Source organism: Mobula hypostoma, chromosome 4, assembly GCF_963921235.1.
Source record: "Mobula hypostoma chromosome 4, sMobHyp1.1, whole genome shotgun sequence".
Lineage (NCBI taxonomy): Eukaryota > Metazoa > Chordata > Chondrichthyes > Myliobatiformes > Myliobatidae > Mobula > Mobula hypostoma.
Genome location: NC_086100.1, coordinates 26493702 through 26507409, shown reverse-complemented (window position 1 = coordinate 26507409; position 13708 = coordinate 26493702). Strand labels below are relative to the sequence as shown.

Sequence of the window (13708 nt, the reverse complement as noted above, 5' to 3'; positions counted from 1 at the left end):
TTGAATGCTTGTACAGCAACCAGATATAATATGTATTTGCTTGCCAAGTGTTTTTTAGTAGGAGACAAATAGCTTTAACATCTGTTAGCCATTACCAAAATTGCAATTTTATTCCTGTGTTTTTAGAAGTGTAATGTTTATTCCTCCTGTGATGGGTCCATAGGTAAGTGATGTGGCATTGAAAATATGTGAAATATAAATGCTCTAACCAGTTTAGTCTCGGCGCTGAATTGGGCGATTTCAACCAGGCACTATCACATAACATCAGTTACCTTAGTTCTCCAAGTAGAGGGGGAAAATCATCTAGATTGAATACGACACACTCGGTGGCCACTTTATTAGGTACACCTGTACACCTGCACATAAATAAAAGTATCTAATCATGTGGCAGCAACTCAATGCATAAAAAGCATGCAGACATGGTCAAGAGGTTCAGTTGTTGCCCAGACCAAACATCAGAATGGGGAAGAAATGTGATCTGAGTGACTTTGACCGTGAAATGATTGTTGGTGCCAGACAGGATGATTGTGTCAGAAACTGCTGTCCTCCCGGGATTTTCACACACAGCAGACGGGAAGGTGACAGTAACTCAAGTAACCATGCGTAACAGCAGTGGCGTGCAGAAGAGCGCGCACAGCATGTCGAACATTGAAGTGGATGGACAACAGCAGCAGAAGGCCACCATCATACACTCAGTGGCCACTTAATTAGGTACCTAATAAAATGGCCACTGAATGTATAGTGTCCCCTCATGAAAGTCAAACCAGTCTAATATATGTTGGAAAGGAAGTCAGGAAGTTGCATATCTCTGTACTGCAACATTGGATCATGATTGTTGGTAAAGTTAAGTCCATCAAAGGAATAGCCCCGCTTGTAAAAGATCATGCAGGAATGAGGATGTAGGTCAGACATTGATATCTATACATACAGAGACTTCAGTGTCAATTTTCATTTGAAAATGCTCATTAGATAAGCAATGAAGACAAGTATGGTATTGCCCATCCAGTGTAGACGTGTGGCCCAGTTTGATGGCCTTCAACATTCAAAGTTCAAAGTAAATTTATTATCAAAGTACGTATGTGTCACCATATACTATCCTGAGATTCATTTTCTTGCAGGCATTCACAGTAGAACAGAGAAATACAATAGAATCAATGAAAAACTACCCACAAAGACTGACAAGAAGCCAATGTGTAGAAGAAGGCAAAGTGTGCAAACATAAGAAAAAAGAAAATAATAATAATAAACAAGTAAATATTTGTAACAAACTGTCCAGCTGAAAAAGTATAGGTTGCTAATAACATATAGAGGGATGGGGAAATTTGCCTAAGCAGATTGTGGGGTACCGCAAGGCTCAGTGCTGGGACCCCAGTTGTTTACAATATATATTAATGACTTGGATGAGGGAATTAAATGCAGCATCTCCAAGTTTGCGGATGACACAAAGCTGGGTGGCAGTGTTAGCAGTGAGGAGGATGCTAAGAGGATGCAGGGTGACTTGGATAGGTTGGGTGAGTGGGCAAACTCATGGCAGATGCAATTTAATGTGGATAAATGTGAAGTTATCCACTTTGGTGGCAAAAATAGGAAAACAGATTATTATCTGAATGGTGGCCGATTAGGAAAAGGGGAGGTGCAACGAGACCTGGGTGTCATTATACACCAGTCATTGAAAGTGGGCATGCAGGTACAGCAGGCGGTGAAAAAGGCGAACGGTATGCTGGCATTTATAGCGAGAGGATTCGAGTACAGGAGCAGGGAGGTACTACTGCAGTTGTACAAGGCCTTGGTGAGACCACACCTGGAGTATTGTGTGCAGTTTTGGTCCCCTAATCTGAGGAAAGACATCTTTGCCATAGAGGGAGTACAAAGAAGGTTCACCAGATTGATTCCTGGGATGGCAGGTCTTTCATATGAAGAAAGACTGGATGAACTGGGCTTGTACTCGTTGGAATTTAGAAGATTGAGGGGGGATCTGATTGAAACGTATAAGATCCTAAAGGGATTGGACAGGCTAGATGCGGGAAGATTGTTCCCGATGTTGGGGAGGTCTAGAACGAGGGGTCACAGTTTGAGGATAGAGGGGAAGCCTTTTAGGACCGAGGTTAGGAAAAACTTCTTCACACAGAGAGTGGTGAATCTGTGGAATTCTCTGCCACAGCAAACTGTTGAGGCCAGTTCATTAGCTATGTTTAAAAGGAAGTTAGATATGGCCCTTGTGGCTACAGGGGTCAGGGGGTATGGAGGGAAGGCTGGGTTCTGAGTTGGATGATCAGCCATGATCATAATAAATGGCGGTGCAGGCTCGAAGGGCCGAATGGCCTACTCCTGCACCTATTTTCTATGTTTCTATGTAAAACAGTATTTGCCAAAGAATTAAAGGAGAGAATGGTGCACAGAGATCTGGCAAATGACAGGTATATTTTTGAAGAATGAATTGCAAGATGCAGGGAGAGAAATTTTATCTGTCTTGCTGCCCAAAAGCTGCCTAAAATACCTTTTTGGTATTTTCATGCATTGTTTGAGGCTCTTACCATGTGGGTGTCATCTTCAATCAGGTCTGTGCAATAGTTTCCAATATTCATTAACAGTTGTAGGGTCTTCACTGTTGCTAACAGGCTGGCAACCTAAATTGAGGCCTGCTTAGAAATGACAACAATTCTTCAGTGGTTCCCCTATTTTTGTCTCCTTTGTGACCTATTCATAAAAAAAACTGCATGTTACTGAGATCAGAAAGAACACATACCTGAACAATGATAATACATGGACCCATTGACAGTTTACTTGCTTTTTGTTCAAGGGAGGGGTTGGGGGGGTGCTTTGGGGTTTATGAGTTGTGTTTCTTTTTCTTTTTTGTGCAGGAAGGGGTTGATGTCTTTTCATTCAACAACTTTCATGGTTGTTCTGTATTACATGGCTATCTGGAGAAGATGAATCTCAGAATTGTATTCTGTGTTCATACTTTGATAATAAAATGAACCTTTGAAACTTTGACTCCTGAGCTTGTGAATGTCATGCTTTATCTTTTGATCAGTTGCTGATAATTATTATCATTGAAAATGCTTTATTTGTGTTTCTTATCCACATCTCATCACCCGACTGCTCCTTGTTGCTCTAATGATTGGATTTTTGTTTCATTCACAGGTTAGGTACTTAGGAAAAGTGGTCATGAAGGGGACACAGTTTACGTCAGGATGCACCGAAAAGTCAGTTGTTGAGTTGTGGGAGAAACACACATTGGATCAAGAAGACATATCATCAGCCAATGCCATTTTAGAGATCCGCCCATTCCAAGTCCGTCTCCACCATTTGGATTCAAAGAGGGAGGCAGCAGTGCAGATGGATACTTTCCAGGTGGCACGCATTGCCTATTGCACAGCAGATCATGATGTCAGCACCAACATCTTCGCTTGGCTTTATAGGGAGATCAATGATGATTTGTCCTATCAGATAGATTGCCATGCGGTTGAATGCGGGAGTAAGCTCGAAGCCAAAAAACTAGCACATGCCATGATGGAGGCCTTCAAGAAGACCTTCACCAGCATGAAGAATGATGGGAAAATCCAGAACAGCAGTTCTTCTGAGGAAGCAGAGTCTGCAGCATCAGATGATGGCTGAAAAGGGTAATTGATTAATTGGGGATCAACGTTGAAGTCTGGCCTGATGATGAGAGCCATTTGAAAGAAATAAATAGTCGAAACCTAATTGAGGATGAAACGCCAATGAACCCTTGGTTGGTTAGCTTGCCAAATTAGCCAAGTGACAATACATAATGAGAAAAAAAATTTTAAAGAGTATGCATAATTAAATAGTTGCATTGAAATTTAAAACAACTGCTCTGCTCTGATTGCGAGTAGAAAGCTCTGACTCCCTATGGGTGTTCGACACATCTGCTGATGTTAGTTCTTTGCTAATTTACCTAACAAAATTCACAAAACTAACAGAACAGTTAACTTTGTTGCTACAGCCAAGTATTAAACTGAAGTTTAACTACAGAGGGATTATCATTAAGTCAAAACAGTTAAGAGAAAAGGAACAGAAATTTTTCATAAAGATTGAAATCAGAATCAGCAAGACTTACGCGTAAAAGTGATTAAAAAGAAATACATTGATCTATCTTCATATATTTCTACCAACATATAAGCTACAATATATGTAAAGATATATTCCATTTTTATAAAATATATTTCAAAATGTAAGTATTAAAATGTAATGTTTAAAATCTTTAAAAATTGTGGTGTATTATCAACTGTGAAGATCATATGGAAATATTTGATTGTAAATTCAGAGGTTTGTCACATGGAGACCTCTGATCTGCAGTTGTTTCTCAAAATCAGAGGAATAAATGAGGCATTAAAAAATCTCTAGCCAGCACTACCGTTTAAATGGACTCCAAACTTGTTTCATTTTAAGTATTTTTGTTTTATTTCAAATATTTTTAAGAGAAATGGAGATTGTTCCCAAAAGATCCTCTGCAAGAATCTGTTCACATTTCTGTCCCTCCCTGCTCAGCACAGGTTATTTTCTTTAATTACATTCATCTAGGCCAATCGCATTGCTTAACTCACCGATCGAAAGAGTTATAGGAGGCTTATATTTGCAAGTCTCCATAGTTTTAATCCTATTATCTTGATACTGCCCTTCACCTCATTGTGTTCCCTTTGCGTTCTTCACAGAATGCGCCAAGTAATGTAAATGACCACTTCGGATGCCAAGCTTCTCTTCTTACCCAGAGTTACTTTGTTCTTCCATTACTGGGAGTGACTGTGTCAGCTGTGAGAGATTTAAGAATTTTATAAAGCAAATAGTTTAGTTTTCCATTTATCTACCTTGCCTTTGCATCATGGATTGACTGTAAGCCAAAAACTGAGTTCCCAAGCTGGTTAGAGCTTTTCCATTTTCATTAAGATGGATGCTAGAAGGCTAACTTTCCAATGTATGAAGGCGATGAATGGTTGCTAGCGAAAAAAGCCATTTTTTGCACTAAGATGGTGAACCATCTTGTAACGTACTAAATCAATAAGCAGAAGAATGGTTTCCCAATCAACAACTGTCTAATGAATCTGTGCTCACGTGAATAGTCCTTTTTTAAACAATAAAGTGACTTGTTATTTAATGGCAGCTCTCTGTCACTGCAGCATGTCAATTGAGATTACTTCAGTGTGTGACTGTTTTTTGGAAGTTCAATGTTACCTGCATTTGTGAAGTTACAAAATAAATTGTTACGTGCTGAGGATTGGAAAGAGGGTCATTATTTTATTATTGGGAGATTAACTAATTTTGTAACTGTCCTGGGTGCCGGCAGCATTTTTGTCCCTAATTGAACCATCCTAAACCATGAGAAACGCTGTCTCATTCTGCCCTGCAGAGCTGATGTACGGTTAGAATGACAATAAAAGTTTTTTGAATCTCTTGAATCTCTTAACCATTTTCACATAGGAAATCTGAAATATATTTTTGAGATGTTGTGTAAACATTTCGAAAATCGGGGCCTGTTTTAAGACTATAAGCTATAGGAGCAGAATTAGACCATATAGCCCATCAAAGGGAGTGAACAAAGACAGTAAAAGTACTAATAATATCAGTGTCTGAAGCACAACCATAGGAGATTTAAATTTCCAAATCCCCTTGGGACTCCCAGTTTCCTCCTAGGAATGACTCTAACACTAGAGATGGGAGGAAGTCAGGTGGTTCGGATGGAGGCAAGAGGTGGTATAGCAGCTGGCAGTCAGTATTGATCCCTACAAAGAGTCTCAGAAACAGTTGAAAGGGCAGTCATCAGGAATGCTTGCAGTGAGATGACAGTACAGTGGAAGCCTGAGGATTAGAATTCACAGAATGGCTACAGAAATGAGGGAGGCTGTTCATCCTACCCACTCCACATTTCTGTGACGTCAGATCTAATCTAATTAGTCACACTCACCCATCCTCTCTCCTAGCCCTACAAATTCTTTCCAGTTCCATTTTGAATGCTACTGTTCAAAGTTCAAAGTAAATTTATTATCAGAGTACATGTATGTCACCATATATCACCTTGAGATTCATTTTCTTGTGGGAGAATGGAGAAATACAATGGACTCAATGAGAAACTACACACAAAAGACTGTCAACAACCAATATGTAGAAGAAGACAAACTGTGCAAACAAATAGATAGATAGATAGATAATACTGAGAAAATGAGTTGTAGAGTCCTCGGAAGTGAGCCCCTAGATTGTGGAATCAGTTCAGATTTGAATTGAGTTTGTCTCTGTTATTTCTCAGTTGTGCATTCCAGATCGCAAGTGTTCACTGTGTAATAAATATTAACTTAAGTTAGTTTTGTTTCTTTTGCAATCACCTTCATGCTGTACCCACTAGTTCAGGTGTTACCACCTGGGATCCACCAGAGCCCTCGGTTGTGATGCCATAAAAAAAGGTCGGGAACCCCTGATTTGTTATTGGTGCATCCATAAGCATAACTCGCAACAACTAGCCACTACTGATGGATATCTGATATTGTAATATCTTTATGGTATCACCATATTAAAAAAAATGCCACACACGGGGTCAGAGAGTCATAAAAATCTACAGCACAGAAACAGGCGTATCAATCCACCTGGTCTGTTAATCTACCTAATTCCATTGAGCTGCACCTGGACTATAATCCTCCATGCCCCTCTCATCAATGCACCAATCCAAATTTCTCTTAAATGTTGAAATCAACCCTGCATCCACCATTTGTGCTGGCAGCTCATTTCACACTCTCGCCACCCTCAGTGAGGAAGTTACCCCTCATGTTCCCCTTAAACGTTTCACGTTTCACCCTTAACCCATGACCTCTAGCTGTAGTAGAAGTCCTAATCTGTTCAACTTTTCCCCATAACTCAGGTTCTCAGGTCCCAGCAACATCTTTTTACATTTTCTCTGCACTCTTTCAATCTTACTTACATCTTTCCTGTAGACAAGTGACCAAAACTGGACACAATACTCCAAATTAGGCCCCACCAAAGTCTTATACAACTTCAACATAACGCCCCCCAACTCCTGTACTCAATACATTTATTTATGAAGGCAATGTGCCAAATGCTAACCATATCTCCCTGCGACACCACTTTCAGTGGATTATGGACCTGTATTCCCAGATCCCTCTGGTCTACCACATTCCTTAGTGCCCTACCACTCACCATATAAGACCAACCCAAAAATGCAACACCTCACACTTGTCTGAATTAAATTCCATCTAACATTTTCAGCCTATTTTTCCAGCTGGTTCAGATACCGCTGCAAGTTGTTCTCGCTGTCCACTACACCCTCAATCTGGGTGTCATCCACAAATCTGTTTATCGTACTTACATGGTGTGCTCAGACTTTGACACCAAAAAATAAATTAGGGCTTAATATTGGGAAAGCATGTAAAAACTCTGCTGTAGTGTTTGCCCCAGTTCTGCTGAGCTCTGAAATCAGGACCAGAGGTTACCCTTTGGCAAACACTATTGTGGGAACAAAAGGATATTTCTAAGTTTACCATAAGACATAGGAGCAGATTTAGGCTATTCAGCCAATTGAGTCTGATCCATCTTTCCATCGTGGCTGATTTATTATCCCTCTCAGCCTCATTCTCCGGCCTTCTCCCCATAAACTTTGATGCCCTTACTAATCAAGAATCTATCAAACTCCATTTTAGATATACCCAATAACTAGGCCTCCACGGCCATCTGTGACAATGAATTTCACAGATTCATCACTATCTGGCAAAAGAAATTCCTTCTCATCTCTGTTCTAAAAGGACATGCTTGTATTCTGAAGCTGTGCTTGCTGGTCCTAGACTCCTCCACTATAGGAAACGTCCCCTCCATTTTATCTATCTAGGCCTTTACACCTGGCTGGAGTTAATTTGCCATGTACTTTCAAAAATGCAGGGTAATGTTAAGATATGAATGGGATGAAAAACAGCAAAGATGTTTTCCCTTTTACTATTTTACCTAATGATTTTAGTACAAAAAAACGGAGAGAAGTTTTCATGAATATGCTTAGAAGCAACATATTCTTTATCTAGACTGTCTAACATTAGGCAAAGTAAAATGATTGCAAGACAGCAGGTAGATCTGGCTTCCTTAACTAATTAAGAATGGATTTATCAAAAATGTCCTTGCTTAGGATATTGTCACAAAATAAACAAATACCTAAAAATATAATAAAGCAAAGGCTGAATATATTGTTCAAAGATTAGTTTAACAAGAGAAGCCTCAAAGAAACCAAGTATCAACTTGCACCTGCGGGACAATGTAGAAACAGGCCGTTAAATCTAAGACAACATACAAAGGGGGAAGTAATAGGCAGGTGAGAAGAAGTGAAAAGTCAGTGAGAATGTGTCAGTCCATGGCCTCCTCCTGTGTCAAGGTGAGGCCACCCTCAGGGTGGAGGAGTAACACATTATATTCTGTCTGAGCAGCCTCCAGCCTGATGGCATAAATATCGATTTCTCCTTCTGGTAAACAAATTCCTATCCGCCATTCCTCAGTTTCCCACCCTGACCTTTTAACTCTTCTCACCTGCTTATTACTTTCCCCTGGGTTCTCTCCTCCTTCCCTTTCTCCTATGGTCCATTTGTCTCTCCTATCAGATTCCTTCTTCTCTAGCCCTTTACCATTCCCACCCACCTGGCTTCACCTATCACCTTCCAGATTGCATCCTTCCCCTAAACCCAGCTTTTTATTCTGGCATCTTCCCTCCTTCCTCCTCAGTCCTAAAGAAGGGTCTCGGCCTGAAACGTCAACTGGTTATTTATTTTCCTAGATGCTGCCTGACTTGCTGAGTTCTTCCAGCATTTTATGTGTGTTGCTTTGGATTTCCAACATCTGCAGGAAATGTTTCCCTGTTCCCAAGGAACCTTCTTCCACCCAACCCAGTAACAACCATCACCCTGATGAGAGGATGATATAAAATTGCAAAAAGCTGGAGATGCTCAACAGATGAGGCAGCATCTGTGGAAAGAGGAAAACCAAGGTAACATTATCGGCCTGGTTATGGACCTGCAGTATTAACTCCATTTCCCTCTCTGCAGATGCTGCTTGTTATGTTGAGCACTCCCACCTTCATTCTGCACTTTATACTTTATGCTTTATTGTCGCCAAACAATTGGTACTAGAGCGTACAATCATCACAGTGATATTTGATTCTGTGCTTCCCACTCCCTGGAGTACAAATCGATAGTAAATATTAAAAGTTTAAATTATAAATCATAAATAGAAAATAGAAAATGGAAAGTAAGGTAGTGCAAAAAACCCGAGAGGCAGGTCCAGATATTTGGAGGGTACGGCTCAGATCCAGGTCAGGATCCGTTCAGCAGTCTTATCACAGTTGGAAAGAAGCTGTTCCCAAATCTGGCCGTACGAGTCTTCAAGCTCCTGAGCCTTCTCCCCAAGGGAATAGGGACGAAAAGTGTGTTGGCTGGGTGGGTCATGTCCTACTTTTTTTTATATAGAGAGTTAAGTTGTATAAAGCCCAAAATATTAGGTAAAGCATCAATAAAATATGTGATATTTCTAACAAATCAATTAATTTGTTCACCAAACAGAGATCTACTGTGAATGAGCCCGGCAGTCATATTGTATGTCTTTTCCCTGAGAATAAATAGAAGCCACTTGATGCTGAGTTTCTTTGATAAGCATGAAGGACTGTCACCATACCTTGCCAATTTCTTTTTATTATAGGCCTGGTGTGTCTTCAGGATGCCGAGGCACACAGGATCACCCACCTAACATGCATTCCATTGACCAAGCCTTGAACGCCCCTTTGAGTGAGTGTGAGCAACACACACACAACAGGCTGGAGGAACTCAGCAGGTCAGGCAGCATCTGTGGAGTTAAGTAAATAGTCGAGGCCCTTCATCGGGACTGGAAAGGAAGGGGGCAAAAGTCAGAATGAGAAGGTGGGGTGAGAGTGAGAGGTACAAACTGGCAAGTGATAGCTGAGAGGGTAGGTGTGTGCGGAGTTTGGGGGGGAATGGGGAATGATGTGAGAAGCCGGGAGGTAAAACGTGGAAGAAGTAAAGGGCTGAAGAGAAAAGGCCAGTGAACCAAGAGAAGGAGATGGCAAACGAGAGGAAATTGATGCGCAAGTCATGAGGGAGGGTCAGGAGAAGCGAAGGCATGAAAGGGTAATCATAATGGGGAATGATAAACGAGAGAGCTGGGAAACGGGGAGAGTAATTACCCGGAGTTCGAGAAAATGATGCTCATGCCATCAGGTGGGGGTTACCAGACCTGGCGGCTGTGTTCCTGCCTCATGCATTCTCCATCTCCTCCATCACAGCCAGAACATATGTAGCTGTGTGGGACCATTGTGAGAAATGTACTCTAAGAGCTGAATCCTTGCCCTGGCTTCAGCACAGCAAATATCAGAAGCTACCATTTATTGAGTGTGGTCCCACCAGAAACCTCACAGTCCTGTTTTGGCATTTGTATTCTGGGCACAAATTGCCACGATGCAGTCTCCAACTGGATTCTAGCCAAGTTCACAATATTTTTGCAGTGGTCCCAAATTGGCATTAGCACTCTAAATGCAACAATGTCTTAGCTAACCAAAAACAGCTGCAATCCAGTTTCTAAAATATAACTCTCAGTTAAAAACTTAATGAAGACACAGGTGGCCTTCATGAATTTTCAACAGACCTGATGCTGTCTTTTTGTGCTTTGGCTGAGACTAATCTAATCTCAGCCAAGATTCTAGCGGTAACTGCTTACCTCTTTGGTCTATCTACTGTTTTCAAATGATGCTGCTGCAAGAACCAAGCAAAAAGCAAAGCAAAACAGGAACAAGTTTTTCTTTTCCTCTAATCTGAATCCAAGGACAACTTCAGTACATCACACAGTTAAATTTCCTCAAGATTGTTTAATATACTTTTCCTTGTGTAACTAATACATCCCTTGAATAAAGCTAAGAACCGTTATGTTCTGTTCTCTTTGCTATGTTCTCAGCAAAGGTAGATTACATTATGCTCGTTAAAATTATCCAATCTTATTTGATGCTCTCCTTCTCACGATAAAAGGTATCTAATTTCATTCAGATCCTTCGAGAGATCAGAACCTCCATAAAAAGGTACCACCAATTTCAAAGTTATGATTTCAGTAATGGTGAAATTTTGAGATGAATCAAATGTTAATGTTGGTGAGATTGGAAGTAAAAGGTATGAATGATTTTATTTCCTCTTCGTCTTTTCCAGTACTTATTGAAGACACTTTTTAGAATAGTCTTTTATTTTTCCACAAACTACAATTGCAGATCAAATGATTTGAGTCATTGTACAAAGAAAAATCTTTTAGCTGTCAATCATCTTCATTGTTTTCTGGTGATTGGTTGTAGCCATGGTGATACATTTTACTTCAACCAACCATTAAGCACCCACTTACACTAATCCTAATTGATTCTCCACATATCCTCAACTACTCCCTTGGATTCTACCGCTCATCACATCAGGGCAATTTACAGTGGAAAATAATCTAACAACCCACACATCTTAGAAGGAGTCAGAGCACCCAAAGGAAAAGCACAGGTTCACAGGGAGAATATGGTAACCTCATACAGACATTACCAGAGGTCGGGATTGAAGCCAGGTCACTAGATTTAAGAGTCAGAAGTTCTACTAGCTGTGTCATTATGGTATTCTTACTTGTTTTATTTCCATAGGTAGTGGGATTTTTAAAAGCTAAAGCAGCCTGACATAGATAATAATGATGTAATTGTTATTATAGAGTGATGGCCCACCTCTAGCCAATGGACTCAACTCCAGTTCCAGCATCTGCCTTGTGTCTTGACACGATTTAATTAACAATTCCTTGCCCAGTATTTCAGTTGTGCCTTGGCAGGATTGACACTTGCGGTGTATTTTGAGATGAAGTAGGAAGACTACCACATATTGGTCCGGAAATTCAGTTCTTGTCCAATGCAGTAGCAGTTGCAAGTTTTACTTTGTAATTTTGACAAAGGAACTGAATTTCAAAAAAGTGGAACACACAGCTACTACCAACCAGGGATGAATTTCTAGGCAGTTACAGGATATTCATCGCTGCAGCTGCTCCTAGCCAGAATCCAACTTTCTGTAGCACAAAATATTCAGAGTTTCATCTGCAAACTTAACCAACCTGCCACGGGAACTGGAGAAAGCTGGAAATGATGATCTGGCCTGACGTATTCTTTTCAGTCCCGTTCTGTAGCAATGTCTTTGCAAATTAGGATCAAGGGGAAACTGAGTTCAGCACCCATATGTGTAACTGCTTGGTTCAACTCAAAGTGAGGGTATGCTCAAACCATACTCTTCTAAGTTCCATCCAGTTTAATTTGGCATTTGCAGAGCATACCACCAAATTACTAAGTATTAACAAACTACAGACCCTTTCAGTCAATGAAAGCTGAAATGCCTTTTGTTGGAGGAAATAACTATAAACAAAAATTTGCTATAGAATTTCATTAAACCTAAAGCACTATTAAGTTCTTCCGATATTATAAACATTAAGCCAGATTCGTTTCAGTCATTTTTCACTGCGAACATAATAGACTGAGATTTAGGTTAGTTTTCATGCGCAGTGCTCGTTCAAAATAATCAGGAACAATTTAACCCTAGATTTACCAAAAGATAAGAATACAACAGGACAGCTTAGTTTACAACAATCATGCTCTTACATATTTCCACATGAAAACACTGAAAAGGGATATTGGGAGGGCGAAAAGAAGGCATGATGTTGCTCTCGCAGACCTATTTATGCATGGTAAGTCATGTCTAAGCAACATTATAGAGTTTTCCAACCAGAAAAGTTGACAAAGAAAGGCAGTGGACATTGTCTACGTGGCCCTTAGCAAGGATTTTGACAAAGTCCCTCATGGGAGGTTGGTCCAGAAGGTTCAGACACTTGGCATTCGGGATGATGTAGTAAATTGGATTCAACAATTAGATTCAACTTCTACAAATGTACCATGGAAGAGCATTCCAGCTGGCTGCATCACCACCCGGTGTGGGAGGGGAGCGGGGCGGGGGCTACTGCACAAGATCACAGTATGTTGCAGAAACGTGTACAATGAATCAGTCCCATCATGGGTGCTAGCCTCCAGAGTATCCAAGGCATCTTCAAGGAGCGGAGCCTTAGTAAGTTACTGTCCATCATTAAGGATCCCTACCACCTAGGACATGCCCTCTTCATACCTGTACTGTCAGGAAGAAGGTACAGAAGCCTGAAGGCACAGACTCAGCAGGTCAGAAACAACTTCTTCCCCTCTGCCATTCGATTTCTAAATGAGCATTGAACCCATGAACACTACCTCACTACTTTTTTATTTCTGTTTTAGTTTGTACCACTTATTTTAACTTAACAATTTAATAGACACAGAGTACAATATATACTTACCTCTAATTCAGTTTTTAATCTCTATATCAATTTGTCATGTATTTCATTGTATTGCTGCCATAAAGTTAACAAATTGCACGACATATGCCAGTGATATTAAACGTAATTCTGATTCTGATCCAAATTTGGCTTTGTGGGAGAAGACAGATAGTGGTAGGAGATGGTTGCCTCTCTGACTGAAGGCTTGTGACTAGTGTTGTGCCACAGGGTTCACTGCTGGCTCTGTTGTTGTTTGTCATCTATATTAATGATTTGGATGATAATGTGGTAAAATGGACCAGGAATTTTGCAAATGTCTCCAAGATCGCAGGGGTAAAAGGACCCTGAT

At 40.5% G+C, this 13708-nt stretch overlaps 1 protein-coding gene across 1 annotated transcript in view; it reads left to right on the top strand.

The window, feature by feature from the left end:
- pid1 (phosphotyrosine interaction domain containing 1) overlaps window positions 1-5305 on the top strand; it is a 150862-nt gene extending 145557 nt beyond the window's left edge. Inside the window, exon 3 of the mRNA XM_063045438.1 lies at window positions 3145-5305. Coding sequence (XP_062901508.1) covers window positions 3145-3618 — 474 coding nt within the window. The 3' untranslated portion in view covers window positions 3619-5305. The remainder of the gene's footprint in view (window positions 1-3144) is intronic.
- Window positions 5306-13708: the final 8403 nt, after the last annotated feature.